The sequence below is a fragment of the Scyliorhinus canicula genome, chromosome 23 (genome assembly GCF_902713615.1).
Source record: "Scyliorhinus canicula chromosome 23, sScyCan1.1, whole genome shotgun sequence".
Taxonomy (NCBI): domain Eukaryota; kingdom Metazoa; phylum Chordata; class Chondrichthyes; order Carcharhiniformes; family Scyliorhinidae; genus Scyliorhinus; species Scyliorhinus canicula.
Window position 1 is genome coordinate 4,708,757 of NC_052168.1, and position 26,042 is coordinate 4,734,798.

At 50.1% G+C, this 26,042-nt stretch overlaps 2 protein-coding genes across 2 annotated transcripts in view; one reads left to right on the plus strand and one right to left on the minus strand.

The window, feature by feature from the left end:
• scaf1 (SR-related CTD-associated factor 1) overlaps positions 1-1,724 on the plus strand; it is a 37,926-nt gene extending 36,202 nt beyond the window's left edge. The window contains 1 exon segment of the mRNA XM_038783352.1: positions 1,310-1,724. Within this exon segment, the coding sequence (XP_038639280.1) occupies positions 1,310-1,492 (183 nt within the window). The 3' untranslated portion in view covers positions 1,493-1,724.
• A 7,339-nt stretch (positions 1,725-9,063) lies between these two features.
• On the minus strand, positions 9,064-25,767 carry LOC119956274 (interferon regulatory factor 3-like). Its single transcript, XM_038783347.1, is given in 10 exon segments — positions 9,064-9,497; positions 10,553-10,674; positions 12,093-12,461; positions 13,741-13,977; positions 15,017-15,068; positions 16,225-16,316; positions 18,244-18,415; positions 21,775-21,893; positions 21,896-22,162; positions 25,409-25,767. Coding segments are annotated over 9 exon segments (1,359 nt in total). The 5' UTR covers positions 21,939-22,162; positions 25,409-25,767; the 3' UTR covers positions 9,064-9,344.
• Positions 25,768-26,042: the final 275 nt, after the last annotated feature.

A 26,042-nucleotide genomic window follows, 5' to 3' on the forward strand; every position in this document is an offset into this window, starting at 1 on the left:
GACAGCAAAGCCTGGGTGGGAGGGGTCTCTGATAATGCTGTCTGCCTTCCTGAGGCAGCGGGAGGTGTAGTCAGAAGCAATGGGAGGATGCGTTAGGCTGAGTTCACCACACTCCGCATCTTTGGTTTGTGGGAGTGAGACCCACGCAGACACTGGGAGAACGCAAACCCCACACGGACAGTGACACAGGACCGGGATCGAAACCCGGGTCCGCGGCGTCCTGAGACAGCAGTGCTAACCACTGCCCCACCGTGCCACAGTCGGACTCTAGTTTCTAATGGGGCGCTTGTCTTGCTGTCTGTTTACTCGGGTCAAGAAAGGGGCTGCCTGTTGCTGGGGTTCAGTTCCGCGGACTCCGGGATCTCTTCAATACACAAAATCCACATTTGGCTGCAAATGGCTGTTGAGTGAGGGTCACAAGGCCTCTTCAACTCCTTCAAGCATCACAGAGCCACATGTACAGTAGTACAGTGGGTAGCACTGTCTCTTCACAAATCCAGGGTCGATTCCCAGCTTGGGCCACTGTCTGTGTGGAGTTTGCGCGCTCTCTCCGTATCTGCGTGGGTTTCCTCCGGGTGCTCCGGTTTCCTCCCACTGTCCAAAGACGTGCAGGTTAGGTAGATTAGCCATTCTAAATTGCCCTTAGTGTGCAAAAAAGGTTAGGTGAGGTTACAGGGATAGGGTGGAGGTGAGGGCTTAAGTGGGGTGCTCTTTCCAAGAGGGCCGGTGCAGACTCGATGGACCGAGTGGCCTCCTGCACTGTAAATTCTATGATTCACGTCCAGTGCTTGTCAAGTGTGCAGTTTCTCAAAGGATCCAGCAGGAATCAAGCTGACTGTTCTCTCCTTTGCTTAACCCCAGGGACTAAAACCACTTGTGATCACTTACAACTGTCCCAGCTAACATAACACTGGCTGCAAATCAAGGCGAGAGATTCTTGCTCTTTGTGACTCAGTTGTGCAACTGGGAGCCCTTGGCGCGATGGATTGAGAAGAATACACAAGTGCCTTGATACAAATTTGAAACCTTTTACCCCGAGTGTAATTTTCCTCTTAACCTCCACGGTGCGTTGACTCTAATGTACTGGTGATACCATTTTATGTGGAACAGTTTAGCTGAATTATTTACCATCACTGAATCCCTCTCTATCAGACGTCCTTTTGGAAGGGGGGGGTGGGGTTACCACTGACCAGGTACTGAACTGGAGGGTGGCCCGAATATTACTTGCCACCTATCAGCCCAAGTCTGAGTGTTGGACAGGTCTTGCTGCATACCTGACCCAAACTCTTGTCACCTCTCTCCTCCACAGATCTGCCACAGCAAAAGCGGCGAAATCAACCCTGTCAAAGTTGCCAACCTGGTGAAAGCTTACGTGGAGAAATACAAGTACGCGCGGCGGCACGGCAAGAAACCGGAGGAAGGCGGCCGCCAGAGCAACGGGAAGGAGGCCGGGAAGTTAGAAAAACACGGAAAAGCGTCGGCACAGACGTAAACGGGAAATGAGAGACAGTTTTTATCATTTACCAGAGTTCAATAATTTTGCGCACCTCTCCTTTTAATTTCATTTTAATAAGTGTGAAGACTTTTTTTTTTAAAAAAGAAAACTTTAGACAGTCATTCTGACGTTCCTGGGGTTTATCTCTCATTGTGGCAGTGCCGGATGATCCTGAAGTAGATGCAAGAAACCTGGGACACTTTTAATGAAATGCTGAGGGGTGGGGAGAGAGAGGGAGGGGGGGGTTGGGGGAACGGAATATTCTTGGAAAGTAATGGGGGGGGGGGGAAGAACCTTTTAAAATCTGTTTACTGTATCTCCTGATTGCTGTATATAAGATAGGAGCCACTGGCAAAGCTTTCTCATTTCCTCTCGTGTCCTGTTGATTTTTGTTTGTTTTTTTTTTTCTCTCTTCCTCCTTCCTTCCTTCCCTCCCTCCCATTTTCTTCATGCATGGAGTTTTTATTTTGTAGGTCCGTGAATTCCGTACAGCTGCACTGTCTTTTAAATGGTAATAAACGATATTACACGGTCGCCCGTTCTGAGAGAAGGCAATGTGTCAGAGAGAGGAATGATTTTTCCTATCAATGTCTATGCTGTTCTTTACTCTTTTAAAAAAAAAAATATATATATATATATGTGTGTATAGTTCAACATTGGGGGGGGAAAAAGGGCAGAGGAGAGTCGATTTTAAGTATTTTAATTTGCGCATTTTAATTAGGGACGGGATAGGGATTGTACTGATGGCCTGTGTCCCAAGATTTCCGCCACTGGGCATGTTCTCCTTTTTATATCAATGTTTCACCATCCACCTGATGGCTCTCGATGCCAAACACCCACCCACTGCAAATCAATGTTGTAAAGTTAGTGCTGGCTCCTCAGAGAAGGAAAGGGCTGTTTTATTCTATATTGCGAGTCGGGACCTCCTAATCACACATGTGTACTTTGTTATAGCACCCTGCCTCACCCCTTTCCCTTCTACGCCACCCATCTCTCTGCAACCCCTGCCTCACGCTCGTTTTCTCTCCTCTCTCTCCTCCCCCCCCCCCCCCCCCCCCCCCCCCCCCCCACTCTCGCAGAACCATTCATGAGCGTCAAGTGCACAAGGCCTCGAAGGGACTGTTGAGACTTGCTTAGAGACTCTGTCGAGTTCTGTGCCCCAAAGCAACCACAATGGTATTGGGGGGTCACTTTTGAAAAATCGTGAAAGAATGCCTTCGATTTTCTCTGTTCCTGGAACCTGTTTTTCCAACAAAACTTTATTTTTCAAGTTTGCTCCCCCGCATCAGATGTTTTATTGTAAGTTCAGGCAGTCGGTTGGGGGGTAAAAGCCTCCTCTCCTATTTTTTTTGGGGGGGGAGGGGAATCAGACAATGTTTTCTGCTGTTTTAATTTTGTGCTTTCTAGTCAGTAACCACGTATCATCGACTGCCCAGTCCCACCTCCCAGCCCCCTCGAACCGCTGTCAATCATGTTATCGAATGCTTGACTAACTCGGGCAACTTGCCTGTTGTGCCCCCCAAATCAGTTGCGCTCCCCCCCCCCCCCCCCCTCCCATGGCCGAATTCCCACATCTGACTCCCGTTTGTTGCTGTCATATGCTTCAGTTTGTGCACAGGAAGAGTCTCTAGCTCAATGGAACAAAGAAGTACAGTTGTCTTGTATGTGTGACCTGCTTTATGCCATTACTGGCGTCGTGATAGGGGGCTGGGTTTAAGATTTAAGCTGGGGGGGGGGGAGGGGGGGGATGTGTCTTGTACGTACTGTCATTCAAGGAGGGGAGTGGGGGGGGATGAGAGTCTCGGTGTGATGAGAGCACCGTGTTCCCAGCCTCGTGACAGTTGTTTGATGTTGTCTATATTTCTGGATGGATTTGCCAGTGTGTATGCATTGAAAGATGTTTATTTGATGGATGCGAGTGTGTGTGTGGAGCCAAGGCAGGTTTCACTGACCCAAGAAGTATATATATATTGATATTTGGGGTTTTGCTGGCCTTTTTAAAAACTAGATAATAAAGAATGCACATTTTAAAGGAGGCGATAGGGTCCCTCTTGTCAAATTACAGTATCTCATTTAAAAACAATTTTTAAGTTTAAAAAAAAAGAAAATGAGCTCACTGCCTCAAGAAAATTGGACAACTGTTTTGTAAAACAACTAATTTATCTGGGCTGTTTATATTCGCAGTTGAGGTCCCCGCCCTAGTGTTCCTGCACCTCCCACCCTGAATAAAAAGCAAACTGTTAACAGTATTAGCACAGCTGAGATGAGGAGGAACACACCGCTGTTAGAATTTGCTGAGCGAGAGGAGATAGATTTGTATGCTGAGTTTTGAACTGTTGCACTTCCTGTGTGTCCCACTGAATCCTCCCACCAACGCGACCGACCACCTCAGAAAATCGCAACATCCTGCCGAAGTTCAATCACCAGGGGAACGGGGCTGGGGAAAAGCAGCAATGGTGCTGATTTCGTCCAACCGGGCACCGAAACAGAGGTCAGTTGCCAAGAAAAGGAAACCAAGGTTTTGAAAAGAGCGACGCCCTGCGAGGGACATGGCTCACGTTGAAATCAAAGTGAAATCATTGTGGTAGTTTGCATCCCTGTCCAAAAGTGGAGTGAATCCCAATTGTACAGTCCTGCCCGCCCAGAACGGAAATGTCAACGGGCCTGTTATCACTGGGTTGGGATTGGGGGGGGGGGGGGGGGGGGAGAGGGGGGTCAGTTTATGTGACTAGCCCCCTGTGCTCCATCAGCCGTGCTAATATTGTATTTATCTGCCTGTTATTGAGAATATTGTACAAATAAAAATCCGATTGTTACAGAGCGGAAGTTCTTGTCTCTTTCGAAGAAAAGCGGGACAGGAGGCAGGTGACGGCATCCGTCTTGTTTTTGGTTCCCCCCTAAGGTGGGGGATGTGAGGACAGGGGTTTACTACCTTTATCCATTGTCCACCTGCTGAAAGGTGTGCGTCGATGCAGGACGGGCTGCAACCCCCCGCCCCCTCCCCCGCCAGAGTCATGAAGCCCTTTGTCCAGACCCACCCAGCGACTACCTGGTGGCCACGTGAAGAGGTGCCGCTGTCTGGGGAGTCAGCCGAAGGAGACGGTCTCGTGGGCTTTCAGGTGAGTCACCCCAGCGCACCAGAAGGACACGAGGCTCAGCAGGTGAGCTCTCTGAGGAGCAGGCCAGTAAGTCCCATGCCCCCCCGTTCTATCCCCGAAACCCTGCAGCGTTACCTCATCCAATCTCCTTTCCAAATCATCGACCCTTACTTCTTCCACTGCCCTCGTGAGCAACGCGTTCCAGGTTATTGCACCCCGGTGTGTAAAAGCCGGTTTTCTTCATGTCTCTCTTTTCCCCCAAAACCTTAAATCTGTCTCCCCGAGTCCATGCACCAGCCTTTAATGTGGCACATTGTCAAAGAGGGAGGGAGAGCTTCATACCTCGTCATTGAGTGTGTGTAGCACTTGGTCTGGGGTGGAAAGGATTCCTCCGCGTCATCTAGGAATTTTAAAACTTGAATTTCCCTCGTATCCTCTTTAGTGTCACCTGTCTACCTCTGTAGCATTCCTATAGACGCGTGTGCACACAATCGTCGCTGGCTGGGCCAGCGTTTATTGCCCATCCCTAATTGCCCTTGCTACGGTGGTGGTGAGCCGACTCCTTGATCCGCTGCAGTCCATGTGGTGTAGGTGCATCCATAGTCAGCTGATGGAAGCCATTCCCTACAGTTCTGCTGTAAGGAATGGCTTCTATCAGCTGACTGACTACCTGGTAATTCACCTTTTAAAAGAGAACAGGATAGGAAAAGAACACCTGGTTTGCAAACAAGGAAACCAAAGCAGCCTCCGAACACAAGGTAGGGACAGCTGCCCAGGTCACTTCTCTCAGAGGAGGAACTACAGCCACATGAAGAGACAGGACCTCAGGAGCCTGTAGCAACGAGAACGAAACTGGGTTTTATTTGATAAATGGAAACCAATGGCTTTGACCTCTTGCCCAGCACGAGTTAATGCTCCGTCCACATCCTGTTACCGGGACAGCGGCATGGGGTTCGCACTGCTGCCGACGGCGGCACAGTGGGTTAGCACTGCTGCCTACGGTGCTGAGGGCCCGGGTTCGATCCCGGTCCTGGGTCACTGTCCCCCTGTCTGCAGGGGTCTCACCCCCACAACCCAAAGATGTGCAGGGCAGGTGGATTGGCCACGCTAAACTGCCCCTTAATTGGGGAAAAAATGAAAAAGCAGTGCTGCCTCACAGCGCCAGGGACCCGGGTTCAATCCCGGCCTTGGGTGATTGCGGAGTCTAAACGTTCTCCCCGTATCTGCGTGTGTTTCCTCCGGGTGCTCCGGTTTCCCTCCCACAGTCCAAAAACGTGCAGGTTAGGTGGATTGCCCATGATAAATTGCTCCTTCGTGTTCAACAGTTAAGCAGGATAGGACTGGGGAGTGGGCCTAGGGAGGGTACTCTTTTGGAGGGTCTTTGCAGACTCGATGGGCTGAATGGCCACCTTCTGCACCGTATGGGACGATGGATCCTGGTGGGCGATTGTGTTGAGGGCCTGTGGAACAAATCCACCCTTGTGGGTGGAAGTGGCAATGTCGGAGGTGAGAAAAGCACGGCTGATTGCCCACTATGGCGTGAGAGATTCGAAGGAAGGCCCAGAGACAGGCAGGCAGGCAGAGCTGTAAGAGGACCTTCGATACGGCTGCTGTGTGACCTTCTGTTGGTGTTCGAGTGACACAAATTTGTATTGTTTTGCCTCACCACTTACCACCCCCACCTCTGAGAGAAATGTACTGTACAAAGCTACAATTTCAATCAGTTTAGTAGAATCTTCGAAACCTACAGGAGGCCAATCAGCCCATTATACTTGGTGTTGGCTCTTCGGAAGAGCTGCTTAGCTTAGTCCCGCACTCCAGTCTGTCACCCTTGTTAACTCCTCATCCTCCGCTTCCCGTCTTCACTCCCTTTGAAAATTAGAGCATCAGCTTCCACCACCTTTTCAGGTACCATGTTCTAGATGATCTCATTTCTCGATCTTTTTTCCCAATGAATTAAAATCTACGTTTATTTATTGACGCACTGGCCAGAAGGAATCGATCAAAACCCCAAGGAGAACATTTCTAACTTTTCCAACCTCCTAGTTTCAAACGACTTTGCAACTTAAAATAAAATTAAAGAAAAGGTGATCGGGCATTTCTAGCGGAATGGAATTGCACTTGAAGCACCGTCACATTCAAAGGAACAAGTACTGGTAATTGGATTGGTTTGGTGGTTTCGCTTGGCAAAGTACTGCAGTGGTTTGCCGTTACCTGCTACAGTCTGGCTGGCCAGATAACCCTTCCACTCTTGCCACATCAGAAGGATATACAGGTTGATATTCAACCTGTTGGCCACGTTATGAATTGCATGAACATCGAGTCCTGAAGTGGGATTCGAACTTATGGCCCAGTGGTCGGGACACTACCGACCTTGCTGCAAGACCCCTCTCGTAGTCCAAAGTTAGTATATATGAAAGTCACTCATAAATGGGAGAGGCGGCGGCATTGTGCCTGGACTAGTAAACCAGAGACCCAGAGTAATAACCTGGGGGCAATTTGGGTTCAAATCCCGCCACTGCAGATGGTGAAATTTGAATTCAATAAAACAAAGGTGGAATTAAAAGTCTAATGATAACCATTGTCGTAGAAACCCATCTGGTTCACTAATGTCGTTTAGGGAAGGAAATCTGCTGTCCTTACCTGGTCTGGCCTACACGTGACTCCAGATCCACAGCAATGTGGTTGACTCTTACCTGCTCCCACAAGGGCAAGTAGGGATGGGCAATAAATGGTGGCACATACCGAATTTTAAAAAAAAATCAATTTGGAACTCAAGTCGCTTGTTTGCGGAGAGAGTGGCGAGGATATGAAACTCTTCCGCAGAGAGTGGTTGGAAGTAAATAGCGTAGAGTTAGTTAAACAAGTGGAGGTGACTCGGAACAAGCCAAGTCATCATAGAACATAGAAAAATACAGCGCAGAACAGGCCCTTCGACCCACGATGTTGTGCCGAACTGTTGTCCTAGATTAAGAACAAATTAATCTACACCCCATCATTCTACCGTAATCCATGTACCTATCCAATAGCCGCTTGAAGGTCCCTAATTTTTCCGAAAGTCGGAGGATCTGTCTGCAGTCCCACTGCTGACCAGACCAGTGAAATTTAGCCGTGTTTAAACCAACATCCACGGGGGGGGGGCAATCAAATTGTTGGAAGGGGTGCAGAGAGATCAATTGAGTAGCACAGTGGTTAGCACAGTTGCTTCACAGCTCCAGGGTCCCACGTTCGATTCCCCGCTGGGTCACTGTCTGTGCGGAGTCTGCACGTTCTCCCCGTGTCTGCGTGGGTTTCCTCCGGGTGCTCCGGTTTCCTCCGACAGTCCAAAGACGTGCAGGTTAGGTGGATTGACCGTGATAAATTGCCCTTCGTGTCCAAAAACGGTTAAGTAGGGGTTACTGTGTTACGGGGATAGGGTAGATACTTGGGCTTGAGTAAGGGCTGGTGCAGACTCGATGGGCCGAATGGCCTCCTGCACTGTAAATAAATTCTATGAATCAAAATTCATGAATACATCAGCAGATCACTGGTAGTGTTGCTCCTGAGTCAGAGCTGAGACCGCAGTGCTAACCACTACGCCACCGTGGTGCAGTGGTTAACACTGCTGTACCACCTCCAGGGCCCCGGGTTCGATTCCTGGTTTGGGTCACTGTCTGTGTGGAGTTTGCACGTTCTCCCTGTGTCTGCGTGGGTTTCCTCCAGGTGCTCCGGTGTCCTCCCACAGTCCAAAGAGGTGCAGGTTAGGTGGGTTGGCCACGCTAAATTGTCCCTTAGTGTCGAAAAAGTTAGGTGGGGTTACTGGGTTGTGAGGATAGGGTGGAGGCCTGGGCTTAAGTGAAGTGTTCTTTTGGAGGATTGGTGCAGACTTGATGGGCCGAATGGCCTCCTGCTGCACTGTAGATTCTATGACCGTATAACCTGTGGGGGTGGGGGGGGGGGGGGGGGGGGGGGGGGGGGTGGTTGGGGGGGGGGGGGGGGGGGGGTGGTTGAGGGGGGGGGGGGGTCCCTAGTGCAGGGCGGCCCTTCATCATGACACCAACAGTGGGAGCAGACTAGCTTCAAAACTTTCAACGTGGATTATGTCGGCACAGCAATGCAACACGTGAAAACTTTTTTGCCGCAGTTAATTTTCCAAATTGAAACAACACCCGCAGAACAAAAGATAAAAGCAAATTACTGCAGATGCTGGAATCTGAGACAAAAACAGAAAATGCCGGACGATATCAGCAGGTCTGGCGGGGGTCTGTGGAGAGAGAGAGAGACGGAGCTACGGTTTCGAGCCTGTGAACCACTTAACAGACTTAACAGTTCAACGGTGAACGAGGGAATGATCCTAAATGCATCCCACCACAGTCAGAATCGAAAGCTACCTGGCCCGGCAGGTTCACACCTTAATGCGCGTCTCCAGGCGCTGAGCAGAACCGAATTCCAAGCAGGATCCGCCCCCCCCCCCCCACAAAAAGGCAGGCATAATAATAATAATCTTTATTACTGTCACAAATAGGCTTACATTAACAGCTCTCTGGATCGCATTGATTGCCCGAAGTCAATGGGTTTTTCCACTGTCGGTGTCACGCCCGGGGCGGTTTTACATCGGGTGGGGGGGGGAGAATCCAGCCCATTGTCCACTCCGTCAGCGGTCAATATCGGTCAGCGGTCAGTATCGGTCAGTATCGGTCAGCGATTAGTATCCTGTCACTGGTCAGTATCGGTCACCGTTAGCCGGCTGCTGGAGAGTGGCGGTGCTTTGCCTAATTGACATCCATGTACTGCTCCAAAATGGAGAGGAAGCTGGAGGAGGAGAGAGTGTCGGAGACCTGGAGATCGACATTCTCACTCTGCAGCGAGGATGCTCCCACGCCGTGCGCCAGTTCGTGTAATAATTTGAAGATCACAGGCGTCACCTAAACAAGGGGGGGGGGGGAGGGGATAAAATTCATCAGTACAGAAGCTGGAAACGGGGTGGGGGGGGGGGGTTATACATACATGAACTTAAAGACGGCAGGTCTCAGTAATCGCTGCATTCACAAAGCACCTCGTCGCACCTTTCAAACATCCCACGTCACTTCAAATACCCTTCTCAAACAAAACTAGCTCGCGAGGGATATTTAAAAAAATCTAATTTTAGAGAATCCAATTCTTCATTTCCAATTAAGGGGCAAGTTAGCGTGGTCAATCCACTTGACCTGCACATCTTTGGGTTGTGGGGGTGAAACCCACGCAGACACGGGAAGAATGTGCAAGCTCCACACGGACAGTGACACGGGGCCTGGATCGAACACAGGTCCTCGACGCCGTGAGTGCAGCAGTGCTAGCCACTGCGCCACCAGGCTGAATGGCCTCCTTCTGTTGCTAATCTCAATTATGTAGTTAGACCAAGAAAGGAAATGAATATTGTGTGGAGGTTTTCAGTGGTGATAATAATAACAATAATCTTTATTATTGTCACAAGTAGGCTTACATTAACACTGCAATGAAGTTACTGTGAAAATCCCCTAGTCGCCACATTATTCGGGTGTGTACCGAGGGAGACTCTGAGATTGGCGTTGAGAAGAGGCGAGAGAGCACCAGGGTGGGTGCGTAGCACAAGTGGCTAGCACTGTGGCTTCACAGCGCCAGGGCCCCAGGTTCGATTCCCCGCTGGGTCACTGCCTGTGCGGAGTCTGCACGTCCTCCCCGTGTCTCCGTGGGTTTCCTCCCACAGTCCAAAGACGTGCAAGTTGGGTGGATTGGCCATGGTAAATCACCCTTAGGTGACCAAAAAGGTTAGGAGGGGTTATTGGGTTTTCGGAGATGGGGTGGAAGTGGAGGCTTGAGTGGGTCGGTGCAGCCTCGATGGGCCGAATGGCCTCCTTCTGCACTGTATGATCCATATTCATTAGTGGGGACAGTGGGGCGAGGATGAAGTTAAGAGGTGAGTTGTTTGCCTCACTGTGATATTACCACAAGTTGGCCTTACCTGGACCATGATCATCTTTTTATTCCAGGGTTTATGGTCAGGGTCGGGCCAGAGTTCCCCGAAGCAAAGCCAAATGGAGTAGTTTGGAGAGCAAGCCGAGGTTTCCAGAAATGCCTGTATTTCTGTGGAGGAAGGTTTAGAATATTTACTGTACTCTTATCAGCTCTGCCATCTCAGTGAGGTCATTGGCGATCTGCAGCATCCTTTAAACAGCCTCTAACAATCGGCACTTATACCAGCGGCCGGCTCGAGGACTCGACGTGGGTTCCTCGAGACTTCCCCCTTGTACGTTGTCTGTGCGCTCTGATCTCCCCACGGCCCTGGGAACTGTGGGCAGCATTCTCTCAGCCCAGGGTCAGGCCGGAGAATCCACGTGACCGGCGCAAATCGGAGAATTGGCACCGGCGTGGTTGGCGAGGTGTCGGTCAGGGGCCGCTCTACGCGCCCCCCCCCCCCCCCCCCTCCTCCCCCCCACACCACCACCACCACCCTCCACCACCAATTCACGGCCCAGGTTGGGCTGAGCTGCCGTCGTAAAATACCCCAGGGGAGGGGATCCAACCCCGGGGGGGGGGCTCCATCGTGGCCTGGCCCGATCGGGGCCCACCGATCGGCAGGTCAGCCTCTCTGGCTGGGGGCCCTCCTTTCTTCCACGCCGGCCCCTGTAGCCCTGCGCCATGTTGCGTCGGGGCCGGCGCGTTGAAGGCAGCCACTGCGCGTGCCCGCGTTGGCGCCGGTGCCATTGCGCACGCGCGGATCCCGCGGCGCCCAGTCCACGCCAGGTTCAGCAGCTGGAGCGCCGTGGATCGCTCCAGCGCCGTGCCGGCCCCCCTGTAGGGGCCGGAATTGCTGGTCCTGAGGCCGTGGCGACGCCGTCGAGAAACACGACGCCGTTTCCGACGGCATCAACACTGAGCCTCAGGATCACAGAATCCCGCCCTGGATTCTTTCAAACTGAGGCAACTTTTAAAGGGTTATTTCATGAGAAGTGGGCGTCGCTGGGCATTTGTTGCCCATCCCGAATTGCCCCTTGAACTGAGAGTCTCGCTCGGCCATTTCAGAGGGGGGGGCAGTTAAGGGTCACCCACATGTCTGTGGGTCTGGAGTCACATGTAGGCCAGACCGGGTAAGGACGGCAGATTTCCCTCCCTGAAGGGACATTAGTGAACCAGGTGGGTCTTTCCGATAATTGATGATTACTGAGACTAGCTTTTATATTCTTGAGTTCAAAAAAATTTGATAAAACTGATCCCAATTGTGCCCCACCCTGACTTGACAAACTCTTTGAATCATACGGTGGGATTCTCCGTTTTCTGGTGTGACGCTCCCCCACTGGCAGAGGGACTCTGCGTCCCAGCGGGGGATTCCCATTGTGGGCACTCCCCAACGCCGTGGGGAAATCCCCGGGGTGAATGCGCCACCGGCAAAGCGGAGGATCCTGCTCCAGGATGTCTAAAGTGTGACTTGAACGATGTGACTTGTTGTCCAGCAGATGTCTCAACGTAACTACGAGTTGAATTTTATCATCCCCGGCACTCACCGTTAACAAATGTCTGCAGATCGTACAGGACCGTGAAGTCCCTGTTGGAGATCTGCTGAGGTTCACAACTGTCGGGATATTCCGTCATTGTCCAGAAGCCTCTGCAGCCCCCAAGCCTCCGCCCGCAGATCTGAGTGTTCTGTACCTCCAGTATCAGCCCTTGGTCCATGCGATCCAGCAGTCTTTCCGTGTACTTGATTTGTCGCTGGTCACTAACCGGTACGGCCGCGGGCGCCGGGAACTGGACATCCTGCAGGTGGGGGAAGGTAGATGCCGAGCTGTAGAAAAGGCGGAAGCCGTTGGGGTTTTTCACAACTTGCTCCTGGACCTTCTTCCCGCGATAGAAGACTTTCACCTCAAAGTCGGTAACTGTGGGGGCACAAGTTTGCGTGAATACTTAACCCACCCGCACATCGTATTAACTGCAATCTTGGACTGATGTGCCTCATTTCAGCTCCAATGGCCACCCTCACACCTTGTAAAGCATTAATCATACCGCAGCGTAGAGCCTGTTCAAACTCAACACCTTTTCATCCATCAATTTACGGTTACTCCTTCCATGGTCAGCCCAGGAGAATGATACCTGCACTCCCAAGGGTTAAGTTACGAGGAGAGGTTATGTAAACTAGCGTTGTGCACCCTGGAAGCAGAGGGTTAAAGGATAACGTGAGTGATGTCTTCACAGCACAGTGGTTAGCACTGTTGCTTCACAGCGCCGGGGTCCCACGTTCGATTCCCTGCTTGGGTCACTGTGTGCGCGGGGTCTGCACGTTCTCCCCGTGTCTGCGTGGGTTTCCTCCGGGTGCTCCGGTTTCCTCCCACAAGTCCCGAAAGACGTGCTTGTTGGGTGAATTGGACATTCTGAATTCTCCCTCCGTGTACCCGAACAGGTGCCTGAATATGGCAACTAGGGGATTTGCACAGTAACTTCGTTGCAGTGTTAATGTAAACCTACTTGTGACATTAATAAAGATTATTATTATTAATATTAAGATAGTTTCAAGAATTGACAGGGTCGATAGAGAGACACTAAGTTGGGGAGTCTGCAACTAGGGAGAAGAGTCTAAAGATTAGACCTTACAGGAGTGAAATTGGGAAACATTTTTACACATCGAAGATTGAAATTCAGTCCCTCAAGTGGACATTAGACCAACTGTTAATTCGAAATCTGAGATTTCTAGATTTTTGTTAACTAAAGGGAAACGGGGTGAAGGCAGCTCTCTGGAGTTAGGTCGCAGGCCAGCCCGGTTCTCGTTGAATGGTGAAAGGGGCTGAATGGCCTACTGCTGCTGTATTGCTAAGCTGTGTTTGTGCTCCGGGCTGTTACTCTTTTCTCCCTGTGAAGCAAAATTTTTAAAAATGTTTAGCTAGCACCGATTCAGTTTACAGGATGTTGCGAACTTCGTTACAGTCGACTTTTGAAATGTCCCCAGTGCCTTCAAGCCGCCAGTGAGCACGCAGTGAGATCGGCGGACAGCAGCGAGATGGGACAGGCTGTTTTTGACAACATTGGCTGAGGACACTGTACTGACCAAGGACACTGAATGCGCCCCTCTTCCACATTGTCCCAAGAATATTTCACTGAGAGAGTGGGCAGGGAATTAACCGAGCCACCCACCACCAAAAGGTCAGAACAGTTCAAACTAACCAAGTGCGCCATTTGAAATGAATTCCTTCATCTGCGTTTCAAAGTCGCCAATGTTTGGGATCACGATGTTGGGGTATCCGAATGGAGACGGCATCGCGCACGCGGCCCCTTCACCCACGCCGGGGTACGTGAGATCTGCTTGGCTCATATCTCTTGGCGACGTAGTGTAGTCTGGAGAATAGTGGAGGGGACTGAAAGACATGTCTGCCTCCATCAGGGAGCCTTGTCCATCGTACTCTAAAATGAGAAAGAGATGACGTTAGATCAACCTGCAGGATTTCCCCCCCGCCTGTCACTCTCTCACCCGGTGTGAGGCGACTGGGGGAAGAGTTCAACGGCTGCTCCCAAATCCAGAGGACCCCCCCCCCCCCCTCTCTGTGGTAGAACTATAATGCACCAATTGGGCACCATGATCGGTCCATTTCCAAATTCACTGACTCCTGAGAAATTCAGTCAGACTGGAGCAGGGCTCAGACTAATTCAGTCACTCTAATCCGTTAGAGGCGGAACGTGCAGTGCTGCAGTTTTCAAACGGAAGAGTCCTTCTTCTCCGCAGACGCTCTTCTTCCCATCCTCACCAAGACCCTGGGCGGAATGTCCCCTCTCGCCGGCCGGTCAATGGGGTTTCCCATTGTGGGGGCAGCCCCACTCCATCGGGAAACCCCCCCCCGGGCAGCCGGTAAAACGGAGAATCCCAACGGCAGAGAATCCCGGCCCCTGTATTTCACCTCCGCCCTCCTCGGGCACTGCATTGGGCGGAAGGCAACAGTTTAAAATCCCACGCATACGCACCCTCCTCACTCATGGTCCTCCGGATTGACCAATCGTACTGTCCCTTGATCGTGCTCAAGCAACTAGAGTGGGAACTGACCCACGACCTTCTGAGCCCGAATCTAGAGGGTTAGCCACTGAGTGGGAAAGGGCCATCCGTAACCAATAGGGGAAAAGCAGACCAATTGTTCCTGATGGATGTGGACAACCTGCCCAACTCCCTTGTGGTCTAGCGTGACTTGCCAAGTGCACTGTCTGGTAGGTCTCGTGTTAGATTCTGGCATTTCTGGCCGGGGACTTAGCTCTTGAGGTGTGGGGAAATGATAGGGAGGGGTGCTCAAACTGACCGCAGTCCCCCCCTTAAACTGCGACGGTAATAATCCATGGTTGAGCCACCCTTTTATTGGGGGTGCGTTTTGCGAAGAGAGGCCTGACCAAGGCTTCAGTGCCCTCACGGAATAAAAGCCTGAAATAGGAAGGGAGCAAAGAAAACACCATCGTGTACCTGGTGGTTGGTCAAATATTGTCATGTCGCTCAAGCTGTCTTCGAGGATTTCCTGATGGAAGATGCAAGAAGATTATTCCACAGGCACGCAAGACAGAACACAACCCTGATTTCAACAGTGATTTCATTGACCGCATTCCTTCGCCCTCAAATCTACCCACTGGCGAATGGGAAGGGAACGTCTAGGGCCGGTTGATTACCGCGACATTTTACGATCTACCCTACTGGAAGGAGTGCCACACTCCCAGAAGGACGTGGAGGCTTTAGAGAGGGCGCAGAAGAGATTTACCAGGATGCTGCCTGGTGTGGAGGGCGTTAGCTATGAGGAGCGGTTGAATAAACTCGGTTTGTTCTCACTGGAACGACGGAGGTTGAGGGGCGACCTGATAGAGGTCTACAAAAATATGAGGGGCATAGACAGAGTGGATAGTCAGTGACTTTTTCCCAGGGTAGAGGGGTCAATTACTAGGGGGCATAGGTTTAAGGTGCGAGGGGCAAGATTTAGAGGAGATGTACGAGGCAAGTTTTTTTACACAGAGGGTAGTGGGTGCCTGGAACTCGCTGCCGGAGGAGGTGGTGGAAGTAGGGACCATAGTGACGTTTAAAGGGCATCTTGACAAATACATGAATAGGATGGGAATAGAGGGATACGGACCCCGGAAGTGTAGAAGATTTTAGTTTAGACAGGCAGCATGGTCGGCACAGGCTTGGAGGGCCGAAGGGCCTGTTCCTGTGCTGTACTTTTCTTTGTTCTTTGTTTGAATCGGCAGCCTGGGGCTCTATCATCCAGAACGTTGAGGCGACCGAGTGACCTCTCTAAATTTCTGAAAGGGTTCGACGGGCACGGAGAAAACGTTTCCGCCCGTGGGCAAGGCTGGAAGGTCATCGATATAAAATTGTCACTAACGAATCCAACCGGGGCTTCATTAGAGAGCTCTTTACCAGAGAGTGGGGAGAATGTGAAACTCACTACTCCCAGAATTGGATTTGAGCGGAAGGTGGATATGAACTCATGAGGGGGGAAAGAATGGGAGGACGTGTTGGTGGGGTTTTGATAAAGAGTGCAGGTTGGGGGAGGGGGGCGGGGGGGGGGGGGGGGGGGGTGGAGCAGGACGGTCTGGGTCGGTGTTGTGAAGTTCGATGTGAGATAAGGAACGTTCCAGGACACGGCGCTACATCAGTTAAATTGTGACATGGACTTGCGGTACCAGGTTTGGAGGTGTACTGGCAGGGAGACCAGGGCTGGTGTTGCCAATCGCTGGGCTGATTTCCTCACTCTCCTCAGCACTGGCCCCCGGGCCTACAGAGACAGAAAATTCAACAGAATTAACTTTATAAATAGGGACAATTCGTAGGTTTCCTGTTTGTTCCATGTCAGCAGTAATGGAACGTTTAGGTTTCGACCATAAGCCGTCAGAGCAGAAGCAGGCCATTCGGCCCATCGAGTCTGCTCTGCCATTCAATGAGATCCTGACTGATCTGATGTGATAATCTTCAACTCCACTTCCCGCCATATCCCCTCAACCCTTGATTCCCTTACTAATTAAAAATCTGCCTATCTCAGCCTTGAACATACTTAACGCCCCAGCCTCTACAGCTCTCTGCGGTACAGAATTCCACAGATTCACTCCCCTCTGAGAGAAGAAATTCCTCCTCATCTCTGTCTGAAATGGGTGACCCCCCCCCCCTCACTCTGAGATGATGCCCTCTGGTCCCAGACTCTCCCACAAGAGGAAACATCCTCTCAGCATCGTCCCTGTCAAACCCCCTGAGAATCCGATACGTCTCAATAAGGTCGCCTCTCATTTTTCTAAACTCCAGTGAGCACAGGCCCAACCTACTCAACCTCTCCTCGTAAGAAAGTTCCTACACACCCGGGAGCGACCGAGTGAATCTTTGTTTGCCCTTTGTTATATCTGAGGTGTGGATTCAGGTCGATAACGAATCCTGACAGATCCCATGAGGGGTTATCGAGCTGAACAAAGAACAAACTAGCATAGGAACAGGCCCTTCGGCCCTCCAAGCCTGTACCGGACATGATACCAACCTTGGCCAAAACCTTCAGCACTTCCTTGTGCCGTATCCCTCTACACCCATCCTATCTATGTGTTTGTTAAGATGCCTTTTGAACGCCGTTAATGTATCTGCTTCCACAACCTCCCCTGGTAACGAGTTCCAGGCACTCACCTCCCTCTGTGTAAAAATCCTGCCTCACACATCTCCTCTAAACTTTGCCCCATGGACTTTCAACCTATGCCCCCTGGTGACTGACCCCTCCACCCTGAGAAAGAGTGTCTGCCCATCCACTCTATCCATGCCCCTCATAATCTTGTAGACCTTTATCAGGTCACCCCTCAACACCTGTCATTCTAACTAAAATAGTCCGTGTCTATTCAGCTTCTCCGCATAGCTAACACCCTCCAGACCAGGCAACATCCCGGTAAACCTCCTCTGCACCCTCTCCAAAGCCTCTGCACCCTCTCCAAAGCCTCCACGTCCTGTGTGGCGACCAGAATTGTGCGCAATATTCCAAGTGTGGCCGTACCACGGTTCTATACAACTGGAGCATGACTTGCCAGTTTTAATACTCAATGCCCCGGCCAATGAAGGCAAGCATTCCGTATGCTTTCTTGACTACCTTGTCCACTTGTATTGCCACTTTCAAAGATCTGTGGACCTGCACGCCCAGATCTCTCTGACTTTACATATTCCTAAGAGTTTTGCCATATATAGTATATTTTCCCTCTATGTTAGATCTTCCAAAATACATGACTCGTTTATCTCTTTCTCTCTCTTTGCGGATTCTGTCTGATGTGAGTGTTCCCAGCATTCTCTCTAACCATTCCCCCAACAAACATCTGCAATGACTCGGATATCTGGGTCTGAAGGTCATAGCTCCCAGTTCCATTCTACATAGTGAGAAGTCTGACAACACCAGGTTAGAGACTTAATTATCTGCAAAGACTCGCATTCGAAATATTGTCTTGCGTTTTTGACTTTGTCTATATATATACATGTTTCTGGAACCCAGCTCTTCATTCACCTGAGGAAGGAGCAGTGCTCCGAAAGCTAGTGATTCGAAACAAACCTGTTGGACTTTAACCTGGTGTTGTAAGACTTCTTGCTGTGCCCACCCCAGTCCAACGCCGGCATCTCCACACCACTCTGCATAGTCAGTGCAGCTGTGAGGGAGCACTAATGCTGGATCTGGGACTCTCACTACTCACCAATACTCTGGATCTGATAAATCAGATGTGGGTTCTCTGAGGCATTCCTATTGTCCACCAATCTGCATAATTGCCTCTTCCGATTTAAAGCACTTCGAAAGTTTCTTTTCCATATGGCCGGGTCAGCAGAATTTATCCCTGGTTGGTACCTTCCACTTGCTATTGCCCAAGCCTGCAGAACATACAAAATGTATTCATCCTCACCCTGCTGAATAAACAGTGACTCTGTACAGTTACACAGTGAGTGATCCTCACCCTGCTGAATAAACAGTGACTCTGTACAGTTACACAGTGAGTGATCCTCACCCTGAATAAACACTGACTCTGTACAGTTACACAGTGAGTGATTCTCACCATGCTGAATAAACAGTGACTCTGTACAATTACACAGTGAGTGATCCTCACTCTGCTGAATAAACAGTGACCCTGTACAGTTACACAGTGAGTGATCTTCACCCTGCTGAATAAACACTGACTCTGTACAGTTACACAGTCAGTGATCCTCATCCTGCTGAATAAACACTGACTCTGTACAGTTACACAGTGAGTGATCCTCACCCTGCTGAATAAACAGTGACTCTGGACAGTTACACAGTGAGTGATCCTCACCCTGCTGAATAAACACTGACTCTGTACAGTTACACAGTCAGTGATCCTCACCCTGAATAAACAGTGACTCTGTACAGTTACACAGTGAGTGACCCTCACCCTGCTGAATAAACAGTGACTCTGTACAGTTACACAGTGAGTGATCCTCACCCTGCTGAATAAACAGTGACTCTGTACAATTACACAGTGAGTAATCCTCACCCTGCTGAATAAACACTGACTGCACAGTTACATAGTGAGTGATCCTCACCCTGCTGAATAAACACTGACTCTGTACAGTTACACAGTGAGTGATCCTCACCCTGCTGAATAAACACTGACTCTGTACAGTAACACAGTGAGTGATCCTCACCCTGAATAAACAGTGACTCTGTACAGTTACAAAGTGAGTGATCCTCACCCTGAATAAACAGTGACTCTGTACAGTTATGATGTGGAGATGCCGGCGTTGGACTGGGGTGAGCACAGTAAGAAGTCTTACAACACCAGGTTAAAGTCCAACAGGTTTGTTTCAAACACGAGCTTTCGGAGCACGGCTCCTTCTTCACCTGAAGAAGGAGCCGTGCTCCGAAAGCTCGTGTTTGAAACAAACCTGTTGGACTTTAACCTGGTGTTGTAAGACTTCTTACTCTGTACAGTTACACAGTGAGTGATCCACACCCTGCTGAATAAACAGTGACTCTGTACAGTTACACAGTGAGTGATCCTCACCCTGCTGAATAAACAGTGACTCTGTACAGTTACACAGTGAGTGATCCTCACCCTGAATAAACAGTGACGCTGTACAGTTACACAGTGAGTGATCCTCACCCTGCTGAATAAACAGTGACTCTGTACAGTTACACAGTGAGTGATCCACACCCTGAATAAACAGTGACTCTGTATAGTTACACAGTGAGTGACCCTCACCCTGCTGAATAAACAGTGACTCTGTACAGTTACACAGTGAGTAATCCTCACCCTGCTGAATAAACAGTGACTCTGTACAGTTACACAGTGAGTGATCCTCACCCTGCTGAATAAACAGTGACTCTGTACAGTTACACAGTGAGTGATCCTCACCCTGCTGAATAAACAGTGACTCTGTACAGTTACACAGTGAGTGATCCTCACCCTGCTGAATAAACACTGACTCTGTACAGTTACACAGTGAGTGATCCTCACCCTGCTGAATAAACAGTGACTCTGAACAGTTACACAGTGAGTGATCCTCACCCTGCTGAATAAACAGTGACTCTGTACAGTTACACAGTGTGTGATCCACACCCTGAATAAACAGTGACACTGTACAGTTACACAGTGAGTGATCCTCACTCTGCTGAATAAACAGTGACTCTGTACAGTTACACAGTGAGTGATCCTCACCCTGAATAAACAGTGACTCTGTACAGTTACACAGTGAGTGATCCTCACCCTGAATAAACACTGACTCTGTACAGTTGCATAATGAGTGATCCTCACTCTGCTGAATAAACAGTGACGCTGTACAGTTACACAGTGAGTGATCCTCACCCTGCTGAATAAACAGTGACTCTGTACAGTTACACAGTGAGTGATCCTCACCCTGAATAAACAGTGACTCTGTACAGTTACACAGTGAGTCATCCTCACCCTGAATAAACAGTGACTCTGTACAGTTACACAGTGAGTAATCCTCACCCTGCTGAATAAACAGTGACTCTGTACAGTTACACAGTGAGTCATCCTCACCCTGAATAAACAGTGACGCTGTATAGTTACACAGTGAGTGATCCTCACCCTGCTGAATAAACAGTGACTCTGTACAGTTACACAGTGAGTGATTCTCACCCTGAATAAACAGTGACGCTGTACAGTTACACAGTGAGTGATCCTCACCCTGCTGAATAAACAGTGACTCTGTACAGTTACACAGTGAGTGATCCACACCCTGAATAAACAGTGACTCTGTACAGTTACACAGTGAGTAATCCTCACCCTGCTGAATAAACAGTGACTCTGTACAGTTACACAGTGAGTGATCCTCACCCTGCTGAATAAACATTGACTCTGTACAGTTACACAGTGAGTGATCCACACCCTGAATAAACAGTGACGCTGTACAGTTACACAGTGAGTGATCCTCACTCTGCTGAATAAACAGTGACTCTGTACAGTTACACAGTGAGTGATCCTCACCCTGAATAAACAGTGACGCTGTACAGTTACACAGTGAGTGATCCTCATCCTGAATAAACAGTGACGCTGTACAGTTACACAGTGAGTGATCCTCACCCTGAATAAACACTGACTGTACAGTTGCATAATGAGTGATCCTCACTCTGCTGAATAAACAGTGACGCTGTACAGTTACACAGTGAGTGATCCTCACTCTGCTGAATAAAGAGTGCCTCTGTACAGTTACACTGTGAGTGATCCTCACCCTGCTGAATAAACAGTGACTCTGTACAGTTACACAGTGAGTGATCCTCACCCTGCTGAATAAAGTGACTCTGCACAGTTACACAGTGAGTGATCCACACCCTGCTGAATAAACAGTGACTCTGTACAGTTACACAGTGAGTGATCCTCACTCTGCTGAATAAACAGTGACTCTGTACAGTTACACAGTGAGTGATCCTCACTCTGCTGAATCAATGGATATGTTTTTTTTCCAAAAAAATGAATCATTTTTAGAATAACTTTAGAGTACCCAATTAATTTTTTCTAATTCAGGATCAATTTAGCGTGGTCAATGCACCTACCCTGCACATCTTTGGGTTGTGGGGGCGAAACCCATGCAGACACGGAGAGAATGTGCGAACTCCACACGGACAGTGACCCGGGGCCGAGATCGAACCTGGGACCTCGGCGCCGTGAGGCAGCAATGCTAACCACTGCGCCACCGTGCCGCCCAGAAAATTAAATCGTAAACATTTTGGAGAAATAGCAAATTGACGTTACCTCAAATATCTTGGTATCTTCTGCAGAAATGTCCTGCCTCGATCCGTGTTTCCAAGGAATCCTGAACTGTGTTTTCTCTGCGTCTACCCAGTGGAGACCAGGGTAAAGCCCGCTGTTTATTGCTGGATGAGCCAATCACATATCAACGGCTTCTGGGAACCCATTCTGTTGGGAACAAGGCAAAACGTAGGATTTGTTCCCGGGATGGAGACTGGAAGCAAAAAGCAACAAGGAGCAGTCAGGGGAAAAGAGGTGGCATCCCTCAGCCAACCATCTGTAAAAGCCGATTATCCGGTCGTTGTGGGATCTTGCTGTGCCCAATTCGGCTGCCGCCTTTCCTGAATCGCAAATCGACTACACGTCATTGGCTGTAAGCTCTTTGAGATCCCTGGTGGCCGTGAAGGGGGAAGACAGGCAATCAGGTGTCTTGACTTTGACCAATTTAATATTTTACTGTTGGGCAGCCAATATTAGGGAGGTAATAATAATAATAATAATCTTTATTAGTGTCACAAGTAGGCTCACATTGACACTGCAATGAAGGTACTGTGAAACGCCCCCTAGTCGCCACATTCCGGCACCTGTTTGGGTACTTAGGGAGAAGGTGGGGGTGGTTCAGTTCATGGAAGCAGGAGGAGGGCCATTTGGCCCCTCAAGTCTGCTCCGCCATTCATTATGATCATGGCTGATCATCGAGTTCAATACCCTAACCCCGCCTTCCCCCCCATATCCCTCGACCCCTTTACCCCCAAGAGCTGGATCTAATTCCTTCTTGAAATTACACAACGTTTTGACGCCAACTACTTTCTGTACCACAGATTCACCACTCTCTGGGTGAAGAAATGTCTCTTCATCTCAGTCCTAAAAGGTTTACCCCTTATCCTCAAACTATGGTGTCCTAGGTCTGGACGCCCCCACTATTGGGAATATTCTATCGGAATAAGACCATAAGACGTAGGAGCAGAATTAGGCCACTTGGCCCATCGAGTCTGCTCCACCATTCAATCATGGCTGATATTTTCTCATCCCCATTCTCCTGCCTTCTCCCCATAACCCCTGATCCCCTTATTAATCAAGAACCTATCTATCTCTGTCTTAAAGACACTCAGTGATTTGGCCTCCACAGCCTTCTGCGGCAAAGAGTTCCACAGATTCACCAACCTCTGGCTGAAGAAATTCCTCCTCACATGGTTTAAAGGATCGTCCCTTTAGTCTGAGATTGTGTCCTCTGGTTCTAGTTGTTCCTACAAGTGGAAACATCCTCTCCACGTCCACTCTATCCAGACCTCGCAGTATTCTGTAAGTTTCAATAAGATCCCTTCCCTCATCCTTCTAAACTCCAACGAGTACAGCCCCAGTCCTCAACCGTTCCGAATCTACCTTGTCTAATCCTGTTAGAATTTTATGGACGCGATTCACTGCTCCCCACGCCGGGTGGGAGAATCGCGGGAGGGCCGGGCGACTCACGACACGTCCCCCTGGCACCCCCCGCGATTCTCCCACCCCCCGCTCGGAGAATCGCCGCTCGCCGTTTTTCACGGCGAGCGGCGATTCTCCGGCCCGGAGCGGCCTGACGTTCCCGACCTGTTCACGCCGGCGGCAACCACACCTGGTCGCTGCCGTCGTGAACATGGTGCCAAAGCTTCATTTGTGGCTTGTGGGGGGCGGAGAGGGGATTGAGCACCACGGCCGTGCTCGGGAGGGGACTGGCCCGCGATCGGTGCCCACCGATCATCGGGCCGGCGTCTCCAAGCGACGCACTCTTTCCCCTCCGCCGCCCCGCAAGATAAAGCCGCCACGTCTTGCGGGGCAGCGGAGGGGAAGACGGCAACCGCCCATGCGTGGGTTGGAGCCGGCCAACCTGCGCATGCGCGGCTGACGTCACTTAGGCGCCGCCGTCACGTCATTCTCGGCGTAAGCTTCAAGGCCCGGCGGCCGAGATTTACGGAACGCCGCTCCTAGCCCCCTGGGAGGGGGGTGGGAATAGGGTGCGAGGAGCGGCCTCCGAGGCCGCCGTGAAACTCGGCCGAGTTCACGACGGCCTTCCCGATGCCGTGCGGGAGCGGAGAATCGTGCCCAATGTTTTTAATGAGATTCCCCCGTCACTCTTCTAAACTCCAATGAATAAAATCCAAACCCGAATTAGTCTCTGCACATGAGTCTCGCCATCCCAGGAATCAGCCTGAGCAAACCTTCGCTGCACTCCCTCCCTTAACGGAGTCGGTCGAGGGGGTTCTGTGTAAGATGGCAGCTACTCATTTCCTTTTTGAAAAGAGTTCATCGCCGTCAGTTGTTGGGAGGTACAGTTTGGTTTGGGGGGGGGGGGGTTAAGTTAATTTGTGCTTCTGAATGTTTGTGGTGTTCTTTGTTATTGTAACTTGAATGAATTGTTTTGTATAATTTTCGTTTATAATGATCATTTTCAATAAACTTTTTTTTTAAGTTGAGAGAGAGGGACCTCAGAGGGCTGGGGAGGGGGGGGGGGGGTTTATTGGCCTCAGGCGCTTAGCGACTGTCTCCAACCTCCAACATGGTGGGCCGAAGGGCCTGTTCTGTGCTGTATTTCTCTATCTATCCAACCGTGCTGCCAGCAAGGCCACCATCAGTTTGACAATCGGCCAGTGGCGCGATTCTTGTTAACGCTGATCGTTGTACTGAAAGATACTGATTGTCTGACGCTCAACTTGATCCTTGTACTTGTACCTGGCTGCGTGCAGGTACATGCAACAAACACCTTTTGCTTTTTTAACAAAAAAATAGAGTTCCCAATTATTTATATTGCAGTTTAGCGCAGCCAATCCACCTAACCTGCGCATCTTTGGACTGTGGGAGGAAACCGCTTCTTCAGGAGCAGAGTTGCGAGAAGTTGGGTGCTTAATAGAAGCACAGAAACGGAAAGAAATAGGAGCCGGAGGAGGCCATTCGGCCCTTCACTTTTGGTCTACCATTCAATATGATTGAGGCTGAGCTTCTATCTCAATACCATAGCTTTAGCTGAGGATACGGTCCCCCGCACTTCCGGTTTGGAGTCCGCGCATGCGCACGGTGGCACAGTGGTTAGCACTGCTACCTCACAGCTCCAGGGACCCAGGTTCGATTCCGGCCTCTGGTGACTGTCTGTGCAGAGTTCTCCCCGTGTCTGCGTGGGTTTCCTCCGGGTGCTCCGGTTTCCTCCCGCAGTCCAAAGATGGGTAGGTTAGGTGGATTGAGCGTGCTAAATTGCCCTTAGTGTCCAAAGATGGGCAGGTTAGGTGGGGTTACGAGGATAGGGCGGGGGAGTGGGCCCAGGTAAGGTGCTCTTTCAGAGGGTTGGTGCAGAATCAATGGGCCAAATGGTTTAGCTCAAGGGGCTGGTTTAGCTCACCAGGCTAAATCGCTGGCTTTTAAAGCAGACCAAGCAGGCCAGCAGCACAGTTCGATTCCCGTACCAGCCTCCCCGGACAGGCGCCGGAATGTGGTGACTAGGGGCTTTTCACAGTAACTTCATTGAAGCCTACTCGTGACAATAAGCGATTTTCATTTCATTTCATAATCCTAAACCTGACAATCTGTGTAAGAAGGTTACAACCAGGAAGTCTCTTTTTAAGAGGGTGTTATTGGAGGGGGGGGGGGAGTGAATGAAAACGTCTCTTACCTTGTGTTGTATTCTCAATCTGTCCTATTTTTGGTTCTAAAATGTCTGCTCCTAATTTGCAGCAGCCCCTCAAATGTCTGTGAGAGGGAACATCAGATTTCTCGCCTCTACCGAGGCCATTTAGTTTCAATTCAGAGGTTCCTCCCTGAGAACCAATTGCATCGAAAAGCCATGCCACGTCCCTCCTCCTGCATGACATCAGTTCCACTTCTTCCCTGTGGGAACATTTAAAGAGAAATTCTCCCGGCATTGAAAATACAAAAAGTTGCGATTGTTTTGCCAGCACCTGTTGCCACAGAGACAGACGTTGCCAGAAGGATTCCCTTGACGTTGAAAAGAAACCAGCCACTCCTTAATTTTAGTTAACCGCGTGTGTGTGTGTGAGGCAGCACGGTGGCCTAGTGGTTAGCCCTGTTCTCTCACGGCGCCGAGGTCCCAGGTTCGATCCCGGCTCTGGGTCACTGTCCGTGCGGAGTTTGCACATTCTCCCCGTGTCTGCGTGGGTTTAGCCCCCCACAACCCAAAGATGTGCAGGGGAGGTGGATTGGCCACGCTAAATTGCCCCTTAATTGGAATAAAAAGAATTGGGGTACTCTAAATTTATAATTTTTTAAAAAAGTAATCCATTCAAGCA